This window comes from Augochlora pura, chromosome 11 (assembly GCF_028453695.1).
Source record: "Augochlora pura isolate Apur16 chromosome 11, APUR_v2.2.1, whole genome shotgun sequence".
In the NCBI taxonomy this organism is placed as follows: domain Eukaryota; kingdom Metazoa; phylum Arthropoda; class Insecta; order Hymenoptera; family Halictidae; genus Augochlora; species Augochlora pura.
Genome location: NC_135782.1, coordinates 3446244 through 3470868, shown reverse-complemented (window position 1 = coordinate 3470868; position 24625 = coordinate 3446244). Strand labels below are relative to the sequence as shown.

General features: G+C 46.6%; 1 protein-coding gene and 1 long non-coding RNA gene across 6 annotated transcripts in view; one reads left to right on the top strand and one right to left on the bottom strand.

The window, feature by feature from the left end:
- The first annotated feature begins 3215 nt into the window (after positions 1-3215).
- LOC144476908 (uncharacterized) overlaps positions 3216-24625 on the top strand; it is a 29441-nt gene continuing 8031 nt past the window's right edge. Inside the window, exons 1-2 of one of the 3 annotated variants that reach the window (XR_013495100.1) lie at positions 3216-3574; positions 20321-20436. This is a non-coding gene — a long non-coding RNA (uncharacterized LOC144476908). Of the gene's footprint in view, positions 3575-19125; positions 19653-20320; positions 20437-22758; positions 23223-24625 lie in introns of those variants that run through there. The other 2 variants (XR_013495102.1, XR_013495101.1) reach the window with 2 other exon arrangements.
- Positions 3768-17017, bottom strand: LOC144476981 (tyrosine-protein phosphatase non-receptor type 5). Of its 3 annotated transcripts, XM_078194347.1 has the most exons (9): positions 16563-17017; positions 15756-15960; positions 8726-8918; positions 8465-8642; positions 8170-8388; positions 7677-8090; positions 7306-7601; positions 6997-7206; positions 3768-6850 (listed from the first exon to the last, which is right to left on the bottom strand). In XM_078194347.1, exons 3-9 carry the CDS (start codon positions 8746-8748, stop codon positions 6736-6738), a joined length of 1455 nt encoding a protein of 484 aa, XP_078050473.1. In that variant the 5' UTR covers positions 8749-8918; positions 15756-15960; positions 16563-17017; the 3' UTR covers positions 3768-6735. The 3 variants fall into 3 exon arrangements, with proteins under 3 accessions (XP_078050473.1, XP_078050472.1, XP_078050474.1); XM_078194346.1 differs by lacking the exons at positions 15756-15960; positions 16563-17017 and adding an exon at positions 10490-10664; XM_078194348.1 differs by lacking the exons at positions 15756-15960; positions 16563-17017 and adding an exon at positions 9085-9788.

Sequence of the window (24625 nt, the reverse complement as noted above, 5' to 3'; positions counted from 1 at the left end):
GAACCATAAAGATGTTCGCGAAAATTCAGACAAAGATACGATCTAATTGGACTGGAAATTCATAGAAAATGCGCCCCGTTGATCGTCGAACAGAAGTCGATTTTTTTTTCTCGTTTCCCAGCGTTCGCGGCGGTACCCTAAGCGCGTATGAACATCGTCCGCGCGCTAATCGTGAATCATGCTGTAAAAATCTAGGTTCTCCAATTACCGCGAGCCTCGTAATAAAGATCACAGCGAAACATAGAAACTATTAAGCGCGTACCGACGCGTTTAATCGTATTTGTCGGCGATGAAACGACTCGCGGTAATCGGATAAACACGCAAAAGGATCAAGCGAAACAGTGAGAGAGAGAGAGAGAGAGAGAGAGAGAGAGAGAGAGAGAACCCGGCAACGCGCTGCTGCAACCTCCGACCCAGATGAAGAATGCCTCGGTGCACTCGTTGCAGGTGAATGCACTCGCCGCGGAAGAACAGCCTCGGCCGCGACGCGTTCGGAAAAAGATGCAAATGCGAACTGGAGCGCCGAATGCTCGCCGCGTCGTTAACGCTAAACGTGTTTTCGATCGTCTATCTTAATTACGACTATTTGTTGAAGCTCGGGTTATACTAAAAATTGTAACAAGTTTGGATGAAGAGCATCTAGTTACTCGGAACGTTCAGCATTAATATGAACAGGATTTTTCCTCCAGTTCGTACGCGCTGTTTGCCAGATAATATTTATGCGAATTCCGCGCATTATTGGAACTGTAGCATTGTAATTAGAGCAACATATTGCGCAGAAAATTTATTGAAAACACATTCCTCGTTCGCATGAAATTATTTGACGTTGAACAGCTGATCGTGTGATTAAAAATTGAATTTTAAGCCTGCAAATACTGCGCTTTTATAACTCTATATTATTTTTCACAGTGCAGTCAAGATGGATGATCGTTCCACCCTAAAAACTACCCTAAAAATCGAAGGCTCGGAGAAGACGACATTCAATCGATTAAATCGATTTTCAAATATTCACAGTTCTCTTAGGGATGAATAATCCAACCTCTTAATTAATACTATCTAACAAGGCAATACTGTGATAGACCTCTTAATTTTATCTCGATCGTAGGATCGGTGGAACGTTCCCACAAACCCGATCATTATACCAACGTTCTCCGTCTAAGTATAAGGTAGAGGAACGATCTGCATAGCTGCAACCGAATAATGGTACGAAATGATGCAGCACGATGCATTGAACCAAAGGTGTAACAGGTATGCGAAGGCGGTTTTTCCGCGAGCGTGGAGGGGAGGTGCACAGTCAAGGCAAAAGTAGGGTAAATGTATCCACGTAAGCACTCTCCTTTGGAGATCAATCAGAGCGAGCTAAGAGCACCGCGTTCGTTCGCCGCGATTCAAGAAAAATCTCTGAATGAAATTCGACGGGCAAAAAGGGCCCCAGCCGTCATATTCGAAAACACGATCAACACCTACTGTACCTTATTGGATTATCAAGAACAACATTTTGAATTTGTCAACAGGAAAATCCTAAACAGATGGATTAACACTACTATATAATAATTAAAAAAAGTCTTTTACGACCAGTAGGTGGCAAACGTGGTAAAATAATTTACAGTAAATGCGCTCCCCTTTGCTAGCCGAACGACCATATTGGTAAAGTGATTTCATAGAAATACGTACAGAGATAATGATTTGGAAATAGTATTATAGACCAATGTATTCAAGGAGAATATATCTTTGAATACGGAGAGAGAAATTGTTTAAAAATAGGACACGGTATAGAAAATAATTCGAAACGGAGCGTACCGTGGAACACGGGGAATATCAATGAAATTATTTACGTGCAGGTTCCGCGGCGAGTACACACTGTCACGCTCAAGTGACAGTTTATCCTTGATGTTTGATTTACTTCTCCCCCCGAGCCCCGTTTCGCCTGTACAAACGTCCCGCTAATTATTTCGAGTACTACAATTTACGCCGCGTCTCATTCCCAGGATATTACTACTTGATCCGTTGATTCACTGCGTCACGAGAGTGCCGTGCATAGAGCGCGGCGCGGCGGCGACACGTAACGACCGATCGGAGATCGAGGAGAATCGAAAACGTCGAGAACCCGGTGGTTTTTGCCGGGTTCCGTTAGCGGTTCTACCACTATATAGTTCGTACGCGGAGCCGGTCCGAGCGCGGCTGATTACGGCCGAGAATATTCTCTCCGTCGTTGGAACGACGAGCAACGGAGACCGTTGCGAAACGGGAAGGTCAAAGTGGAGCAGGATAACGCCGGTTTTGTCCCGTCTGGTGTCATACGGCAAGGAGACCGCAGCACGAAAACGCACGATGAGCCGTGTCCGGTGCGTTTAAGGTCAATGCACGGGAGCAACCGAACCAACACGATCGTACGGGACGCATTTACGGGCGCGTGAAGGTATATGGCGAACCGCGACGGACTCGCGACACTCTGTGGCTGTCACGCTTGTCAATCGCCGCGGCCCGCCGTCGGCGAGAGAGAACGTTTCGATTCCGTCAGTATAATACTTTTTCGACCGAGCAACAGAGCGGGCTTCTACTCACCGAGAATCGCCTGGAGGGTCTGCTCGTCCCCGTCCCCGATGACATCCATACCTCCGTTGTTAATCGGACCCCTGAGTTCTTCCGGGCCCGATCAGCGGGCCCCATCTTGTCTCCAGGCTACGATGTCACTCGACGCGACGTCCCACATAGTACACAACATTTCATGCAACCGATTCTCTGTGGTTCACGGTCTCTTTTTCTTTCTACGCTCAGTCCGGTCAACACCCGACGTGTACCTGTCGTTCCAAGTAAACCGCTTGTCCTTCCCGCTCTTCCTCCTCTGTCGCCGCAACGAAAATTCACGACGAACGAGCACGATCGGCGGTTCTCACTTCCGTGTGGCCACTATGTTCCCGTACCTTCGAGCGTAGCGACACTCTCTATCTACGGACGGTCCTCCGCGAGAATCGGCACGGTGAACTGCGACGATAACCGAACCATCGCGGGTACGGAGCAAAACCCGATCGTACGGCAACGAGAAGAAACATTCGACACTGCGCGAACTTTCGACGCTGTTGTTCTCGGTGTTTTTACCCTTTAACCGTAAACGATTTCTCCGTGGATTATCTGCCGCTGGCTCGCCACACCAGGAGCCGTGTAGAATCCCGAGGCGCGGACTAAACTTGAGTTCCGTGCCGACACCACACGCGCACGGCACGTAATACATGCAAACGCGCCCCGTACATGTCGCTCGGAGAACGAGCGGGTCACGTGACGCGCGATCCAGTCTCCGTCGTGCCGAGTTTGAAAGACGCGCGCGCGCCGCGTGTCGCTCGCGAATATTTAATCGTGTCGCGGGATAAAGTCGTTGGATTTCGTGTTGTTTGCGTTGATCGACTTTCGTTTTCGTTGTCCTCGTGTGTACGCGTCGACGGCCTCGATGAATCGTGCTGGAAACACCGAAAACTTTTGACGTAAAGTCGTCGACTTTATTTTGAAGGGGGACACAGAGCAATCAAGATGGCGGCACCGTGTCAAATCGTGGCGGCAAGTCAAAGTCGACGAATTGGTGAGTCGAATAATATACAGTACGATTTGCGAAATTTCAGAATTCGAGGGAGCGAACGTTTATGATTGATTATAACAGAATGTCTTTTTCAATGGAAGATTGTTTTCCAAAAGATTTTTCGAGTTTCGTTGCGACCATAACCAACGTGAACATTGGCTCAGTTGGAAAGAACGGCGAGAGAATGTTCCATGGGTACTATAAACATTTATTACGTCACATAAGTACAATTGAACACCAAAGGGCTTCTAAATTATTATTATTATTATTATTGTTGTTGTTGTTACGTTATTAATACGTGTACATTAAGGTAGCTTAAGGCTTTACATATTCATAAATAATTTACTCTTGATTTGCTTACACAAATACATACTCTCTTAAATATATTTTACTCTCTGTACAATATATGTACAAGTATATATAATATATATTTGTATACATATCACAATCTTCCGCTCAAAATTCATACGCTCACACTGCATTCAAGGTAAAACTTCGAGGCATCCCATGTCCACAATTTGAATGGAAAAAAAAGAAAAAGAAAAAGAAACGTTGTTACAACTCGTTAGTTCCAGTGAATAGACTGATTATGTTTGAAATAACGACCAACTTGACTACGGCACATCCACGTTTAATACAAATGCTGAGACCATTCGGTTGGTAACTTGTTATTGAAACGCTTAGTTTAATAGAATTACACTGGGTTACACTGGAATTTATTGAGTGTCAATTGCGTTAGAACGAATCGGTGTTCGGAAACAATAAATTTCTAATCGTCGTAGATTCTGCAGAGTCTGCAGTGCATCCGTTCACGGTACACCATAGTTAGTAAATACTAATAACAACTTTGGTATTGTTACAATGCTTGAAGTCTATAGCTTGATAGAAACCACTTGCGCAAACAAGACAATTTTTTCGCTGAGAAATGTAAACCGTACGGGCTATCGCCTTTCATGCCAACAAAGTAATTCTTTTCCCGTTACAACACTCTCGTAAAGGCTTAAATAACACTTATTGTCGACTACGGTCTAATCTTCCAACTGAATAAACCAATCGCTAATCGTTAATAAAAGCAGCAATTTTCATTTCGATACGAATTCATGACACTTCACCAGAATCAATTTTCTTTTTTTGTTGTTCTTCAACATTAACTCGAAGTAGCGAATAGAATAAATAATTCGATTTGTACATAATACTTGAATAGTACATTATTAAGTGACGTTATTCTTGATTCGTTATATCACGCATCGATGAAGTTCACGTTATTGATGAGATTCGGGTCATTGAACGCATTTTCGACGAGTTCTTCATTTTTTCTCGCCCCCTTTCTTTCAAACGAAACCTGCTTGTTCTTTTTTTGTTTTCTTTTTAAAACTGTATCAATACGTCATGAATTTTATCTTGCGTTACAGAAGCACGTTATATGTCTAGTTAGATTTATAACTTATATAATAAACGTATTGTACTACCTGCATTCAGTCTTTGTTGATAAATTAATTAAAAGTCATGGAAATTATTGTGCATACTGTAAAATTAACTAGGAACTACAAATAGGATACAAATATTTAATTGATCTGGGTCCCAATTTTATAAGAGCTTTTTAATAATATATGCCGTTTCTGTATTCGTGATTTCTTCGTTCGAATAAAATTACTTATTCGCCCATCAGCGTTAGCGTTCTTTATGGCTGTGTTAACTTTGAAATACATCGCTGCACCAAGAAGCCAAGGAAAAGTTCATCGAATTACAGAAAGTACAAGTTTCCTCAGAATACTATGTATAGTTGCGCGAGTGTTAACAACTATCGGATCTAAACTTCTGATACACAGAGAATGCATAAAAATCTGAACAAATAGTCCAGTCTAAACCCTGATCTCACGTTTTTCAAAGTTAAATTATATAGTATATAATTCTTTTATATGTCGAACAGTTTTAATTCCGTTTAAGAATAGTAGCATATTTTCATTTTTAAACATCTCCCTTGAGCTTTGTGACTGTGGCGGCTCTATCACCCATGCTCGCCAGCAAATGGCCAATTCGTCGACGCATCCTCCCAAATCTACCTGGCACCAAAGAGACAAGGCCCAGGAGAAAACTCCCCGTTTCTTTTCACTACTCCCACAACATTTCTAGAGCCGCCAAATGACTGATATTAATTGTCAACGATTTGTCATGGCAGTATAGAAATGGCAGCTTATTAAGTGAGACGAAACTCATCCTCAACCCTCTCGCTACCCCTCTCGTTCTCCAACCAAACGAAATCTCCACGTCGAATCTGACAATCGTCAGCGATCGGGTTTACGTCTAACTCCTACAAAAGTTGCTTTCGGAAGAAAGAAGACTTTCCTTAAAAAGAGAACACTGTATAGTTCCTTGATAAACTTTCAATAAGCATCCGAGCGTCGGCACAGCAGACCCAGAACAAGATAACGGAGCGACCATGGTCGTCCGTCGTAGCGAAAGGGTTAAAGGGGAGCTTGATGTAGCGGGTCGAAAAAACCGGTACACCTTTTGGCGTTTAATGAAATAATTAAGGCGGATTTGGCCCATTTTGCTACCGAGCAGCAGACGCAGATAGTTGTACACGGCTCTCGTTCAATGCGGTTACCAACAATGAACCTTAAACAGCAACGATCTCCGCGCGGAAAAACCGAATACGTCGTTCGTGTCGAGAAAATGATGGGAAGTCGTTTGCGAAATACAAAGCGTCTACATTGCACGCGGAACAACTCTCTTTAACAACAGGTTGGGTAAAAGCCACTATAGCAATAATATTTATAGCTCTCTCTCTCCTTAACCGAAATCATCGTTTCAGTTACTTCAATAGCGTAATAAAATATACTTATAATTTAAAACATATCGGTTCAGTAGATCTTTTAAAAGAAAAATCCCTCCCACCGAAGAATTTGGTAATTTTCAACACTTTACATCAGGCTCCCTTCCTTAAACAAGTTGAAGACAGTCAAGACATCCCATCGGTCTTAAAAGACTGTGATTCTCATCGTTAGCGTTTCTTTCGTGGCAGAGATAGTCACGCCTGGACGAAGTATCACGTTGCAGACAATACCTCACAAATCATTCTCTGAATACTTCGTGTAACTCGCACGAAAATTTTCTCCTAACGAATTCTGATCAATTCCCATAATGTCATATTATTAGTCGCATCAATCCCCGGCACTCGATGATTTACCGCCGTCAAGCGTTTGTTCATACAGACAAAGTGCACGGTGTACGAATTCATACTGCTCCGCTGTTTGAATCATACCTCCTCTGTCGTACCTACAAACCAGACATCTTCGATTAGATTTCAAATCTTAATTATTTCAGAATAAAAAGAAACACTGCCGTCGTCTATGAAACTGTTCTGAGACAGTATCGATCGAACTGCAAAAATCTCGAATGAAATTCAGACTCCATCGCCTTACCTCATTTGACATAAAATGCCTAAAATGTCCACGTTTCCATCACGCATCAGCTGTGTCATTCCGGTTGCTATAGCTATGAAACAACCGGTCCTCCCAATTCCAGCACTGCAGTGAACAACAATAGGTCCTGGTAGAGAGTTCACCTCTGCAGCCAGGCTAACCAAGGTATCCGCATTTTCAGGTACTGCATGGTCCGGCCATGAATCGTACCTGTGAACGATCAGTTGTGTTACTTCTTCAGAAATAATGCGCCATCGATTTCCAAATTGCGAGCACGTATACGGTTGTAAGACCTTCAGTTTCACATACCAGTAATGCTGTACATGTCTTCTTTCACCTTCGAATCTAAGCTCTAGGTCTCTGACCGTGTAACCTTCCCTTGCATCGATAGAATTAACGATAATGGTGAAAGGTCCAGCTGGTATGCGACTATTTACATCCAGTGGAAAATATGCCTCGCACTTCGTTTTGGCGGCTTCGTGCAATTTCGTCATCATAACGACCGCGGGAGCTTTCTCTGCCCAAATCATTTTCCAGAAGTCGGCTACTGTGTGAGGCAATGGTCCCTGTGTTGCGATATAGCGGGAATCTTCTCCGTCATATCCCTGTTAATATCAGCATATCATAAGTAACGTATTATTCCTATGTTCACTATAGTTTTTATTCCATTTCAAACATACCCGAATGTAGTTGGCATTGATGTAGCTAGAAAGAGGATCATCGGTAGAAGTGCTTGGTAGAACCACTCTGGACTGTGGATTCGGTAACACAGAACAATATCTATTTTTCACCCAGTACCCGCAGATGTCTAGCTCCTCGGGCAAATTTAACGGAACCTCCCAAAACTCTTTGTGCAACAATGCTGGGTCGCTGACAGCCTTTTTCAGCTGTGTTCTAGACAAGACGTTTCCAGCGCTCAGCAAAAATTCTTCCGCGGTGCATTCCCGAGTGGGTGTTACTACGTATGGTTGACTTTCAGGAGGAGGTGCCAATTCTATAGTCAAACTCGCACTTGAACCGCGTCGCTCGAGTAGCCCTTTAGCTTTTATACGTATAGGTTCTGGTCTACGTTCCGGCGTTGCCACTGACATTACCTGTTTAAGACAGAGTTTATCAATACTGTTTCATAGTTTTCTCTTTCTCACTTTGTCTCTATCCCTTTGGGACATATACCTCTGGTAAACCACTGGTTTGAGTAACTGGTCGGACAGATTGAACAGACACAGATGGCTTTACTGTAGGTTGATGAACCCATTGACCTTCCACAGATACCTTTGTAGATTTAGCAGGCTTCTCCGGGTGACCCACAGTACCTTCCTCAACCAAGCCTCTCCTGTCACCATCCTCTGTATCCTTTTCACGCGACATTTGTTTTCGTAGCCATAACAAAATCTGCATAACAAATATGTTCGATCAAGTTCGTGGTATACAACTGTAGATAGAAACCTTTTGGAGGATAAAATCTTACCAAGAATGTGAAGAGAATAGCGCCAGCGATGGCGCAAAGTGCTACAAAGAGTGATAGCTGCCAGTCTAGCCATGATAAAGTTGTGGTGGAACGAACCTCCTGTCCTGCTCGAGTGCTAAGTTGAGCTGCTTGCAAATCCATTCCAGCATCATCCAGTCCTGATATGGACTGTGGAATCCTACAAGCAAAACCAGATATTTAATCTGACGTCCAACTGAGCGCAATGTTATTTATATTACATGTTAATTACTTATCGTGTACCTGTGAGGAGATCGAACAGACATTCCCTCGGTAGATGGCAGTAAGGGGATAGGTAGCACTGTATCTGTGTGCCACCTTTGTTCAGTAATTAAGTAAAACTTTTCCAAAGGATCTGAATTGTCAACATTGCTTGTAATGTCATAATAATTTACATCATTTACATAGTGATTAGTCAATGGAGTGCTCGTACCTCCTGCAACAAAAAGAAAATACAGACTAAGATTTCACTGTGTTACAACTACAAATACTTATTATTAATACCATAATACTACTTAATGCTACAAAAAAAAATATGCAATGACGAATAATGAAACAACAAATGGCAACTACACGATTCGACACACACGTTGTTTACTTACAAACACACAATAATTGCATTCGGACAGAGTCCACCACAAAAAATCACAGAAACAGTGTTTCAAATGTAGCAGAGCTCAGAGATCATTTGCAGAACGTTACACGTGTGGGAGAAGGGACCAATTAAACGAGTTTGAACACCGTTACACAGTTCTTTACCACGATACCGAGAAACATAAATATTTCCTCTGTCCCCGTTAAAAAACATACAAACAATCCAGCAAACGATACCGACGGTCGCGATTCTAACCGGGATCACCCTTACATCCCCGACAATCGTTTCATCTGTGATCACTTCACCGACACAATATTATCGACACCGAATTTCGTCAACAATATTTACTCGCCCACACGTTCAGATAATTGAAGTCATTACTTCGACGATAATTACTTTATGATCTTTACTCTATGTTATTTACTTCTAGCGCGTACAACGATTTTTCCTCAACCGCTGACAATATGTGCATACACGCGCGGGCACAGTTTACCATTACAAATCATAATGACCTTGATCTTTGAATACGTTAAGTGATCCCCGAAAGCCTCCAGCCGTCGCTCGACAATCGCCAAAAATTGAATAACGCCTCGCGCGAACGATCGAGACGAGAACGCTGATTTAAGCCTCGGACTATAATTGTTTTAGCTGCACACGCGTGTTTTTACGTTCTAAGAACCATGAACACAAAGCATTATCTGCCCCGACTGTATCTTCAGCTGTCGGCCGAGCACGCTATGAATAATATCACTGACACGTGGCGGACAGTCGCGAGTGCTCCGAACAACATTTCTACATTTTAACGATGCCTAAGAGAAAAGCCAGCGATCATCGTACGCAATAGAATTTGGCGACAGGGACGTAAACACCGTCGGCGAGACAGTGTGTCGGTGAGCGAGGAGCACTATCGGCACAATTAAGTATCGATGAAACGATAATCGGCGAGGCAAGGGTGACCAGTTCCAGCCGTCGGAAGCGGACCCGTCGGAAGCGGATCCTCGTGAACCGGAGGGAACGAGTTACGTGCGGTTGCACAGGAAACAAACATCGCGCATTAATTTCCCCGAGGGAACAACTCGAAAATTCTGGCACGGTGGCGATGGTGGTGATAAGGGCGACACGAGAGCGTCGCACGCAGAGATTCGAGTGCGTATGACAAGTGGACGAAGAACAGCATCGTTCCAGTGACCAACACCACGGGCCTTGTACGACCGTATCCCATACACCGGCGGCTCCCGTTTACGGCACAAACACGAAAACGAGAAGGCACACGGACAGGCGCACACGAGGGAACCACATCCTGTTTTCCGACGACGCGTGCGAGTGTGTCGTCGGTGTGTGTAGGTGATAGGTGTCTCGCGGGTCGTAGAGTTCGCGATAGAGAAGGCCCTTACTCAACGAGCTAACGATACCTTTGGCGAGTAGCACGTACGCGAGTACCACGAGGAGGACCGTGTTGTCGTTAGAGAAGCGGATCTCGCGGTTTGAAAGTAGCGGCTGCGTGGACGTGTAAACAGCCATGTTGAGACCACCGTCGGGCAGAGAACCAGCCGGTCTCGACTGCGCAAGCCTCACGTTCGAACTGCCGAAGACGCCGTTCGTGTACCCTGACCTGGGCTTCGGTACGGCTCGGCCTTGCACTCCGGTTAGGTACGGGAGGAAATAACGGCCAACCAACGGCGAGCGGCACGCAACCGACGGCCAATCGTCGCACCAGTTTACTAGCAGTACCGAGAATTCGGCGGGAGGGATTCAAGGTGAATGAAAGCGAAGCACGTGCAACTAATGATAGTAAAACGCATTCGGAATCAAGTTTTACGTTTGCCCATTGAGACCAAGCGGGGAAGGTTATTCCGTTTCGGGCGACGAATGCATATGTCCGTTTCGAGTCGTTTAGCCGGACGCGTACCTCTCTCGCGGTCGTCCGCGTACAAACGCGCGCGTTCTCACGCAGCCAGCCATCGCTTCGCGCGTCCCGTCGGCCCGCCCGCTTTTAAGCACAAACGGAAGCACACGATTTTCACGGGCCCCGATACCGAGAAACATTTTACTAACGGCGCGTGAAAGAATTTCGATTTTTCGTCGTCTCTCCGGCCCGCCGAGGCGATCGGTACACATTCGTGGATGCTTTCCGAGAATTCGAGTGTATCCGCTACTCTTTATGCCGGCCCCGTCGGCTCGGAACATACCGGGAATGACCAGTCGAAATTGTTAACGCTTCGCCTACCGGAAGCCTGTCAATAGGATTTTTAACACCCACGGGACGAGGTGACGAGGTTCGTTCGCACCCACAGCGAGAATATCGTTACCTGATTCTTTAATTTGTAACAGCTATATTAAACCTGCAGATGTTTCATCGGCAAAATTAATTTAGTAGCGAAATGAATGTGTTGAGAAGATCCACGTTAAAAGATACGTCGAAGAAATGGCTAAATATATAATTATAAATAATCCTACTCAGTTATATTTACGACAAAATGGTCTGTCTTTCGACGATCTTTTCACGAGTGCTAGTCGATGGGACAGGGTAACTCTCGGCCGCCAAGCGTCGACGATCGCTTGATCCGCCAAAGCCGCGGAGAAAAAGAGGCGCGAGCGGTTTCAGCATTGTCTAATCGCCGGGACGTTTATGGGTCACGGATATCCGTCACGGTGGTTAACATTAAAAGAAACATTTTCACGCCGCGCTGACGCATCTCGGGAATGAATCATCCTGTAGTAACTCGATACGAAAGCTTCAAGCTTTCCCATGCAAGAGAGCCAAAATTAAACACGACAACAATGGAAAATGCAAGAAACGGTGATCGAAGGTGGCGACACGTCGTTTGATCGCGCTCGAATTTACCGTGTACTAAAATACCGTCGGTGCAGCGCCTCATGTTTGCGCAAGTGTGCAGGCTCGCGTATTTTTCCATCCAGAAATTGTAAAACGATCGTGGATCCGCCGCCGGTTTTTCAGTCGCAAGAACGACACGGATGCGATTAATACGTTCGCCGCTGACGAAACAATCCTTCTCTTATCTCGCAACCGGCTGCACGATGCGAAAACAGCGTACTCACGCGATCTTGACCGTGTTAAGCAATTAGTTTACCCTTTATCGACCTCTCATTGGCCAGACAATGGCTCTCGCGGCCGGGCGAAAAGAGCTAGTCCACGGCCGCGGTCTTACGCGTTTCTCAAGAATATCTCGGTGATTCAGAAAACCGGATGTTGCCCATTCATCCCTGCCACATGCCCCGACATCCAATATTCGGTCGGTCGAATCGTTCTCCTCTTCTGTTTATATTTTGTCTATCTTGAACGATCACGCGACAGGAAATCTCTAGCTTCGAGACAGTCCACGAGCGTCGCTCTTCTTCGCGATCGTCGAGTCTTCCACGTTCCACCTTCGTAGGTATCCTTCGACTGTCTTCCTTGCGAGATACCGCATCTCGAGACTTGGACGAGTCGTTTTATGTCGCAGTCGATGCCGATTTCGCACGATCGTCTTCGGACATTGTACAAGTTTCGACGTCGTCGCCTCGATCGGCGGCCAGAGCCGGTTCCCTCCTCCTGTTATACAATACTTGTACTGTATTTCTCGCGACCGGCGTTCAATGAACTCCCGCTTCCCCGAAGCTGCGCTACAACGTTGCCTACCGATGCCCCGTCACTCGACAATGGTAACCGGCTCCTATCATTGTCGTGGCAGCGCCGGAAAAATCAATAGCCGGCGTGCCATAACCGAAACGCCCGTGCGCTTCCCGTTTCTTTAAATTCGTAAATACGTTTGTCCAAGTCCGGTCACGATCGAACAAAAGGGTATCCTCGCGATGCGGGAAGCGGCGCCGTGTCGCCTCTGTGTGACGCGGGCCGGTGCGTGCGTGGACTGTTTCGCCGGCAGGTGTTCCGATCCGAGGGCGACTTCTCTCGAGTTCGCTTGAAAAAAACGACTATCGCGAGTCCGTGAAAAATCGCCGACCGGCGGCGACGAAATACAATTCGGACTCGTCGTCGATCGTCGGCTCCCGTCGTCGTTGAGACGCCCGTTAACGATGCGAGGCTGTTCGAGGCGTTACGAGACGAATAGTATCACTGACGGCCATTCACGACCGATTCCTCCGTTTATAGAAGAAACAATGGATTGTTGTTCGCGATATCGAGGTCGGCGTCACAGATTGCCAGCCATCGGATCGCGATAATGAAGAAACTAAAAGCACGGATTCGGACAGCGCGACGATAGAGAGAAAGAGAGAGAGAGAGAGAGAGAGCGGTACACAACGGGAGGCAGAGTGTGCTCGAGAAAGCCGACGAGCGACGATCTGCGCGAATCGTAGGGCAGCCGTGCCACTGACTAAATTAGAGCCTCCATTCACCCTTCCGAGGGAGAGCTAGCGAGCTTTCGTAGGGCGCACGCGGCCGAACACACGCACTTGCGTAAAATTGCAAGACGCCGATTGGTCTTCGAACGGGGCTCGCGTGGGTGGCGTCCCGCTGTTTTACAAGGATTCCTCTCCCCGCCCGCGTCGCCGACGGGATTATCAGAAAGGGACACCCCATCGTCGGGGAAAGTTATTGTACTCGAGAAATCGCTAAACTGGAATTCATTGGACGATTCAGCGCGTTTCGATAATGGGAAACAGTGGTAGCCGGTATTATTAGTTATGGGACAAAAAACGGATCGGAGGAGCAGAAAACGGTGAGAAGACTTAAAGAAACTTTGAACGTTGGTGTATTCGTTTTATCTTATTTAAACTATTGAGAGAATTATACTTGGCCGATTTATTTTATAGTAAGCGCAGAAGGTTGTTTTACTGAAGGGCACTGTTAACATTGATTATCGTCGCTGATTTTTGAATTTAGAATTAATGAGATTACGAAGGCGCTTTTCTGCGAAATAATTAACTATTTACGCGAGCATGTGTTGCAATAAAAATTACACAGAGCCGGTTTTAGTACTCGGCGCTTTTAATAAAATAGTGTTAGATATTAGATCGTGGATTGAAAAATTATTGCGCCATTAAAAATAATCTATACCTGCCAGCAGTAATTTTATTCTTACTATTATTATTTCTCTCTTACAGAATATAGTTTTCACACTTTTATCCTTCCGCCAAAGACACACTATCTACTCATTTCCTAGTATTACGTCAGTTTCCTGGTATCGTAAATGCGGTTGGTTAACACGCTAAGCACAAATCTAATCATAAGTCAGAACCGCACGAGTTGCGTACTTTTCATTTCCGGAAATGCAGGTTAAAGTCTCGAACATTTAAAAATGTATTGTACCATTTGAAATATTCTATGAAATAATTATTCTTCCCTCCGGATGAAAAATCTATTTTCCAAGTTTCACATCGAGAAACAAATTTTTTCAACCGTAAATTCCTCGCACATCTCTCGCGTAACTAATTCGAGATAGGTAGTTTCTCATAAAGCGTAAGCTTTTACCTCGCGTTTGTCTTTATTTATTGGCAATAATCGCGTCCGTCCGAAATCGCATCGACTTTCGTTAAGCGCCCGGTGAAATTTCACCATCTCGTCGATAAGAATTGTACAAACATGTTTTCCGCGGTAGCTTCCCGCCCCGGAGATATTACAAATTGTCCGCAATCGAAGCTGTGTCGTGTTTTGTCGAAACCGCGTCCGAATCGTCCGTTCCGCAAATAAATATTATTCAATGCTTCTGGTACGAGAGCGTACACATGTCGTCGATCAGTCATCGACGAGAGATAAAAAAAAACGCGAATGCACCGATAAAGTCGTACCCACACGTCACACGCAGATGAATTACATTTAGCCGGACAACTCGTCCACTCGTAAAGGTGACTCAACGCGAAAGTATATATCCGCGCTTGCACGATAATCTTTCGGTTAACGTGGACGACCTGCGAACGTTATAAAATAAATCGATGCTTTACGCGACGACGGAAACGCGTGAAATTGCATTTGCACAAAGGTTAAAAAAAGAAGAATCACCGGAATAAATGAGTCGAACGGAATAATATCGGCGAATGCAGAACGCGGCGCGAAAAGAATGAACGTGACGAAACGGTAGCAAAAGAATAAGCGATTTACAATAACCGATTCAGCGCCGGATTTTTCGCGACGGCCTCCATTGATTCCGTAGCCGGCCTTTAATTATCGCAATATGTGCAACCAGTCACGGATAACCGACCTGTCAAAGGATTTTACGATTCGCATGACCGGACAGCCCCGTCTACGAAGTTCAGCGAGCGCTCAATGAAATCTCGTTTAGCGTTTACTATAAAGCCTTCGTTATTCATCGCGAGTCATTGGCCGAGAACGATCCCGGGGACCGTCGATGGTAAAAGCGCTGTTGAAAATCGCCCGGGGGACCTCCATTGTTCGCTCTAAACGATAATCCTACGTGCCGATTGAAAACGTACGACGTTAAACATTTTAATTGAAACGTCATCCGTCCGTGGGAATCGCCGTCGAATTCGCAGTTCTCGGCCGCGTTCCGTGGCAGCTAGACGTTGGTAATACCGGGATCCGACGATTCCAACGGAGGGGGGAAAGAAAAAGGGAAAAATCACCGAAGTTGTTGGGACGGTTATTCGTCGCGTGGGCGGGAAAGAGAATCGCGTTACGTAAAGGCGGTTTCTAAGGGCAATAAACGTAACTACTGCTATATACATATATATAGATATATAGATATAGTGTATGCGGGGTACCTTGATATTTCCTTTCGGGCCGAGCCGCCAGACAGTCGGAACAAGTCGCTCGTCTAGAAAAGTGGCCGTCCCGACGCGTTCGAAGGCAGAAGAAAAGAGGATAATCCTACGGCGTTTTCCTCGATGCTTACTCGCCGAGCACGTGCGACCACCGTCCCTCTCCGCAATTCCCTTTCGCCTCGTCGCCGATTTTTTGTCTCCGCACCTGAAAAGTTTTACGTGCGTCAGTAGGCAGAAGGGACACCCAGCACACCCCCGATCCCATAAATTCGCGAGACGAACAGCACGGAATTAACTGTCAGGGTATCCCGCGAATTCTGAGATTATGTTATCGACGTGTCCAGTTCCGAAGGCTATAGCGTAGTAGGTCGTTGAATTCGTCACGACACCAGGAGGAATGCTATCGAGTCGAAAATACGCGTTAACATTTGGAAACTGTAAACGACGAGTATTTGTCATCGAGAGAGAGAGAGAGAGAGAGAGAGAGAGGAGAGAATTGTTAGCTGGTCGTCACGATCGAATTCAAACAGCGAGATGACACGCGTTATCCCGACCGAAGTGGATTAGACCATGCCGAATCGATTTCTCGGCTCTAGCTTGTCTCATGACGGAATGACTCATCATGGGAACCCAACGTGACTCTCTGCCCCCTTCGATCCTGCCAGCAGAACTCGCGGCGTACGTTCGTCGGGGAAACATTGTAACGTCGCAAGGACCGTTAACGGGACAATATACCGCGGTTTATCTCGCTGTTCCTCGAATTACGTAACAACGAACGAACCTGTGGCATTCGTCGACGACACTTACCCCCTTCGTCGAATCGGCTCCACGATTTCCAACACAAACCGACCACTTTTAGCCAGTCCTTCTCTCGGCGAGCACTTTGTCCAATACGCGTCCGCATGCAATGCCCATGACCTTTAAAACATGCATCTCTTCTGACGACCCGGCAGGGTGGGGCGACAACTGCCGGTGACGATCCTCGATGCTCGGCGACGATGCTTGGCTTATCAACGACAAATCGGCCGTAGGGTCCCGCCCACCGAACCGGCCCGTCTTCGTTCGGCGATCGGCGTCGTTTCCGGTGGCCCGCATCAAAAGACGGAGAACAAGCTCGGTCGTGCGATCCGGATCGGTCCCGATGTCGCGGTGCTCTCGCGGCCGTGGCGCAGTCAACGACGACGAGGCGTTAGTGAGTGATTCGCGCGACGCCGGCTACTTGCATCGGACGCATCTGAATGGCGTCTGAACGGGTTGCAAAATGACGGCCAACTGCATTCACCTCTTTCGGTGGCCGTGGAGGGTGGCGAGGTGTGCAGACGCGCGCATTCGTGACACGGATACGAGGCGACCCACCTTCCCCTCTTTCGCAGTACGCGGCCTCGCTTCATCCCCTGAACACCGCCCGACGGGGTGCCGCAGCTACTGATGGTGATGCCGCCGTTCCTTTCTTCCCTCCGAGTGCAGCCGCTCTCTTTCCCTCTTCCCGCTTCTCCTCATCCCTTCGCCCTCTTCCCTCTTTCCATTCTTCCTCTCTTCATCTTTACCCCCCCCCCCCCCCCCCCCCCCCCCTTGTCCCCGGGTTTCCCTCGTCATCACCGTCCGACCTCCGTGCATCGGTCCTCCGCGTCTCCGCCCGTCGTCCCTTGCCGATTTTCACGCGTCCCTCGACGTCGTCGGTAATGCGCCTTTCGGCTCCACCTGTAACCGAGAGCCCGCTTCTCGCGCGGCTATTCTTTCGGGGACGGTGATAGTTCAAGGACAACTTTAATCCGGCCGTCTGGCTCGATCCGACGAGCCCGGGTCGCCGGAGCTGACCTATTTCAGACTCGTCAGAGGATAATTCGGTTTTGAGAGCGTTTATCGAGTCACTGGGCGGAAAGGTAAGAGCGGATCGATCAACGGCGCCGACTTTTTAAATAAATCCCCGCCCCTGAATCGAGGGTAGCCCACTGGACCAGTCCAGTCGCGGTTCGGCCGGTATTTAAGGAACAACCCCGAGGTTCGTCGACGAGTCCAACCCTTGGGTCGTGACGACTTAATCACCGGCCGCGGGTACACCCGGCAGGATCGCCTCGTGATCCTCCGGATCATTGATCAACCGCTCGAACGACTCTCGCTCGCTCGTCGAGAACTGCAGCATTCTAGACCATGCTTTCGAGCTCTCTTCGGAGCCAGCTCGCCTCGTTCCCGCGAAACACAGCTCCCTCCGTAGCGGCGCATTCTTCGGACGGTCTCTCCCCTCGGAACGAGTCATTATACTAATGCAAAGGGAAGAGTGGAAACCCTTCGGGGCGCAGCCTAAAGTGGATGAAAAGCAGCTCGCTCGACTGTCCCAGTGTGTCGGTGTCGCGGTATCTATCGGCGTGGTATCGACCTACATTGTTGTTCCTCGGCCAATTCGTATTTCGCCGAGTCCATTCAGCCGGATACTGAAAGGCTGTGATACAGGGGAAGAGGTAGAAAGAGAGAGAGAAAGAGAGAGGAGAGAGTTTACGCTTCCCTTTGGATATTCTATTCGCACCGTCGTGGCTCATCCGATTCTTCTGTTTTAGCCACCCCTCCAGCAGAGCTCCGGCGACCCCGCCGGCCGATCCTGGTTCTTGAACGTCGCAGGCTCTTCCCCTCCTTTCGTTCATCTGTGGTCCGAGCAGCGATTGAACGGCGCCGGGAGTAGGGGATGTTGGGGAAGCGGAATGCTGAGAAGAGGGAATGTTGAATGAGGACTCGAGGCTTCGCGAGAGGGGCGGCTGTAGCGCGGCGTGGCGCGGGCCGGGTGGTTTGCGCGGCGGTGCCGACGCGGGGGGGAAAACAAGCCGGCCGAGAAGGGTGAAGCAAGGGGCTAGAATGTAGGCTAGTCTCGTGGGCGAACCGCGTCCCCAATCGATACACACGCAGCAAACCACTTTTCCATCCTCCTCCTCCTCCCCTCCCTCTCTTTCTCTCTCTCTCTCTCTCTCTCTGCCGGCAACCTTTGATTTCGTTACGATCTCGCAATCGAATTGGCCCGGGCTTTTATCGATTCCGCCGATGAACTCGGTCGTCCGTGAAATTTCTAATCTTGCCGGCGAGATAGCGATCCAGGATCGCAATTTCTTCGGTTTAAGCCTGGCACCGATTAAACCGACCCCGCCGACACCGGGTACGATGAACCTCGCCGCCTTCCACACGTAGGCGCGCTCCGTTAATTGTCCCATGAATACTTTAATCAGCCGCGGCGAGATATTTATTTCGCTCTCGCCGCGCCGCGAATCTTTTTCGCCGTGGGCACCAGCGGCTAATGGATTTTGATATTTCACGAGTTCACGCTGGGGGAAATTTGTACTGGAAACCGGGCGGGATTCGGGCGGGTACGTGTTTCTACCGCACCTGGCGGAAAATGTTCGATCAAAAGAGCACGAATATTCCGGGGAATATTCGAAGAAACTGTTCAATGATTTTTTAAAAGTACTCAGAATATTTTTCTTAAACTCCTTTCCAACTTGCAGTATCTTAATTTTATTTTATTTCTATGTTGCATGTACACGAAGTTAACATGCGTTTACGTGTTTTTTTTTTATCGTTTATTGAATTTCCCGGCGTTTTCATTAAGGGCAATCTTTACATTCAAGTGGCGGGTATATACACGGATCTATTAAACACACTCGTCGCCGGTACGTTCCCGTGAGTACACGTACGTACGAGGACGCTTTCTATCGGCCGGGTGTGGGAGAGCCACGCTCGGGACACGTAGGAATCCGAGTTAATTTTATTTTGCCGAGGTACGACAGCTTGTACTAAGCGACGACGTCTCGGCGAGGCCTCCTCACGGAATCAATTTAACGAAAGAGTTTCTGTTGTCATTGGCCCCGGTTCTTCCGCGCCTGCAGAATGAGATCTTGCGGGAATTAAATTACCGTGAGTCATTTCCTACCTACGGAACGGCGACACACACGCGCGCACACATATACACGCACACAGTGCCCACGGAAAACAATATTTACCGGGAGAATTTCATTATTACTCGCATTTATTACGTTCGAGGGCCCTCCCAACGTTTAATTAAGTGGGAAACGAATGGATTGTTCCAACGCGTACAATATTACTTTCGGCACAATTAATTCACCTTTACCTGGGCCGGTGCACTTCGCTACGCAAACTGATTTGTATTCCTACTATTTCAATTAATTGCTCGGACGGAATGATTTCTGGTTGGTTAATTTACTGTAACAAGATATCTGTTGCTAATTAAGAGAAGATTCTCTGAATAGCAGGGTTGCGACGATAGGATTTTAGCACCCCCTATTTAAAATCGATCAAACTAAACTACTAAAAAATTATTGTGATTTAAAATTCCTAGCTAGATCTCTGTTTAAAGTATACTAAAATTTTTATTTTTACTCGAGGTCTATTATAATCAAAAAATTCTATTTAAAATATAATTAAATTTAGATTTCTATTCGATGCCCATTCTAATCTATAATTTCTAGTTGAATCTCTATTGAAAATATGTTAGAACGTACCATAATAATTTAAAATCTATTAATAATATAAGAGGCATTAAACTGTTGTTATTTTCTCCCCAGGATTGTATACACGAGTGCGACTCGCTTGGCAGTGTTAAACGAGCTTTGACTCCGCGCGAGTGGTTGCCGTCGGGAACGTGTGGTTACAGCAGTAGTCACGCTGCAGGAACGAGTCGGTGTGTATACCTTCGGCATGCGTGTCGCATTTCCTCCGGAGCATAAAACGGTGAACATCAAAAGCCTATTAGGTCTCCTGATCGGCACGCACGGCGGAACGCCCCCGTCCCGCGATCGCTTTCAGAGCGAGCCAAACTGTGGAATTAATTCGATTTGTCTCGGGCGACGTTGGTTCGCCGATCGGGCACGATTAAATTCGTGTTCCCGATTTCGCCCGAGCAGCTTTCCTCGGCGCGGGAGTGCGCGAGTCATAAATTAATAAGACTCTCATCGATGGAGTTCCGTGAGCGGCTCGGGCTCGCGCGCGCGGGCCACTCGTGGCCTGCCGACGACAGGTGATTGACAAAGTGTCTCGACACGTGGGATCCGAGATGTCGAGCGAAAGAAAAAAAAAAGAAAAAAGACACGTCAAAGGCGACACAGTCTCTGTTGTCGGTTGGACGCCGCGATGAATTAGCAAACAGCCGTCGACAGGCCGAAACGGCACGAAACGGCGAGTCGCGCGAAGCTCCCTTGGAAAATTTAATTTGCAAAGCGCAAATGATACGGGAATAATTAATTGGTTTTAATTCGCGCGACACGTTAACGTGCGCTCCCTGAATTTCGTAATATCGGCCGGCCGCGGGGAACCTTTCGCGCGTACCTGGCATCAACGAAATCGTTGTAATTTCGTTCGTTCGTATTATACATTTAGGCGATCCGAAGCGGAATTTCATTAATCCCTCTCGACCGTTATTAATTATCCGTGTTTCGAATGAATAATAAGAACGCGCCTTAACAGCTTCGAATAACTTCTGAATAATTAGAAACGGCATTAACCAGTCCCTATCGTCTCTGTAAACGAATAACAATAATAATCGACGCCAACAATTTCGTATTATCTTTTAAACGTATGATAATAATGGACGCTAACAGTTTCGCATTATTTTAAACGAGAATTGTATATGCAGCGCCGTGATCGATGCAGATGCAATTATTGCGCGATCCCCGGTGTTATATTTTAATGAAATCAGAGGGAAATATTAATTAACGTTGGTTCCTCTATTTTTTAAATCAACGACGATCAATTAATATTTATTATCATTATCGTCGAAATTACTGAAACATACAATTTACGTTCCCTCTTAATTTCTGTCTCTTACCATTTTCTTTACACGTGTCCGTTTCCCATGGATCGCCAATGTTCGGCAACGCTCGGCAAATTATATACCGTACACGGGACGCGTCGATATCGGAGAAACAATTGTGTAGATAATTCTATCGGGGCCATTTTATACGAACCTATAAAATTCGAGGGAACGACGTTCCCCCGTAGCGGCGCAATTCCGCGTGTGAACACGCGAATAGTATCGTTCGAGAGCCCCCGACGTGACATGTTATAAATTCATTAAACATTCCCCCGTTTATGAATAAACATATACGGCTCTCGGTGCCGTCCGACGAACAAACAGTGGAGCCGCCCGATTTTAACTAAAACGGGAACACGTGTTTCAGATTGTCCGAAATTTTCGAGGAAATCGGCGCGCGGCGTTTACGGCGCCAAGAGCCAAACGGCCGGCAATTTCATTTGGAAACTACATTACAGCCGGGTATAAACAATACGTTCTATTCGCGCGGTGCCCGCGCAAACACAAACGGCACTCGTGCGTGTGTGGAAGCAGGCAGGCAGACCTCTGTGTGTAACGCAACGGCGGCAGAGAGGAACCGTTTCGCTCGATACAGACGGAGGCTGCCATTCATCCGGTAGTTATTTTGCAATTCGATAGGTAAAAAAAACATCCGGGATCCGGACACTTCCGGTTCGCCCGTGATATCGCGGTTTTTATCCGAGCCGTTAACCGATCTGACGCGTCATTTCCTCTTCCGGTCTCGAGAGTTTCGCGCGCAGAGAAAGAGAGAGAGAGAGAGTGAGGGAGGAAGAGAGGATCGTGCGATCCGGTTTCAAGGACAAGCGTTCGCCAGATAACAGAGAATCGATAAATATATATCGCAGGTAGGGGTACCCTAATCTACGCAGAAGTACGGAACTCGGTTTAGTATACGCCGGATTTCGAATACCACTGGCAAGGAGTGTACTATATCTCGATAATACGCTACGGAGATTGCGAGTGCATTCAGGAAACCGTATCTTGTAACAGAGTTAGTGTCGACATCGAGTTAGCTTGATCACTTTGCCATTAATTTAGTAATTATTAACGAAAACTTTATGGTGTTGTGATGATTGAATTACGCTTCTAACGAACTGCGATTAAGATTTATTCGCAGCGTTCGTCTCGCAGCAATGTCAGTGGAAATCTCTGAAAAAATCTCAGAAAAAAAAACCACCAGTCCGTCAAGTGTGGAACAACATTTAAAGCATCGTTATTTTAAAAGTACCTGGGGGCCTGTATATGTGCACAGGGGATCCAACCGTTCGAAAATTCGCAATACCGCGCGGACGGTTTTATTTTCACGCCCACCGGGCGCCGTAGGTGTTGATGAACGCCCATTATGCTCGGATCAACGACGAAATCCTGTTTTCTTTTCCGTGGCTACTTTAAACGATCCGTGAACGCGTCATATCCGCTTCCGGCCGGTCGTGGCGGATACTAGCTAGCCGCGCCGTGGCTCTTCTTCGATTCCACGAAAGACTTCTTTCACGAAGGTCAAGGTTCATTTAACGCGATCCCGCTACACGGGCGTGTTTTCATTCAGTTCTCGGCTGAATGTAACGCGATACAGTTGTCCCGTCGCCAGTGGCCCGATCGGCGCATAATGGATCCGCTGCGATGAACCTGCAGAGACGGTATATATTTCTATCCACGTTAGAATATCGTTCAACGGATACGGCGGTAACACGTATTCGGATTAGGAAGACGCTCGCGCGAGATAAAACCAGTCCTCGTTGGCCGCAAGAGGCAGAAACTCCGTGCTCATGCATTTCTTTGTCATTTTATCGGTTCACCGTAGTACTATAATATTTTCACAGTGCTTAAAAATTTCTACTATTTGATATTCTATTTAGAATAGTCGTAGAGAATTATTAGAATTTTTAAAAATTTAAAAGAGTATAAAAACAACGAATTGTCTGTAACTCCCTTATTCAGCCTGCCTAATCTATAATACATTTAATTACATTCAACTATGTTTAATTTGTAGATAGGTGAATTTGATTTGCAAAAGGGTAATATATAAAAATTCTTTTCACGTCAAAAGTTGCCCACGCAAAATGGTGAAAATTTGCTTTGCAAAACGGGGGAATTTCGTTTGCGAACGACCGAATAAAATTTGCGAGTAGGTTAATTGAATTTGCCAAAGGGCGAAAAGAATTAATTTGGAATTCGACGCGAGCGGTATGGTCCGCATGATTGTTTGCTTTTTTTATTTATCGCGGATTCCTGTCAGCCGTGCTGTTCCGCGCATACGGCGCGCCGTCGTCGACGCGACAGAGAACCACCGTCCCCCGTGGATCTCCTTGGCCAGGAATTTGGATATTTTAAAACCGTTGGAGCCGACTTTATTTCGGAGAACGCGATGTTACATAACATTCCGCGAACGTTGGCCGAGAGAGGCGGAGCATATACATACCTGGCTTTTTCGCGTCCGTTTTCGACGCGGAACTTTTTACGGACGCGCCACGGGTCGGCATTGGAAATCGAGAACCGCGGACTCTCTCGCGCAGCGTTTTTGCTTCCGTTCCACGAACCACTTGTAAACATATTATTTTCGTTATGAAATCAGAACGAGAGACGTATCTGTCGTTTCAGCAAAATCATTTTTTTTTCCAAATCGAATTCGCTTCGCCGCGAGTCGAATTCTCTTCGTTTGTCGATGTTAAAACAGCGTGGACGTAACATTAAATATTTAGCGAGAAAAATCTGGACGAAGTATAATTTTATCTACGTAGATAAATATATTATTATATTTCCATATGTCACTGCTATTTAAAAAGGAAAAATTGATTTAATTCTCTGTCTCATAAGAGGCCAAATAATATTTTCGTTTCATTTAGTATACCAAAAGTCTCTTCTCTCCAGCCTGCTCTATAATTGTTCCTGCTATAAATCCACCGCGAGCATCGTTCGTTTTATCGCGGATTTACGATCGAACGTAAAACGGAAACGTTCGTTACAATACGTTCGATTAGGCGGCCGTCCGCTCGTTTTCCGATCGGAATTCGCGACCCGTCGAACGAACCGAACCGAAAAC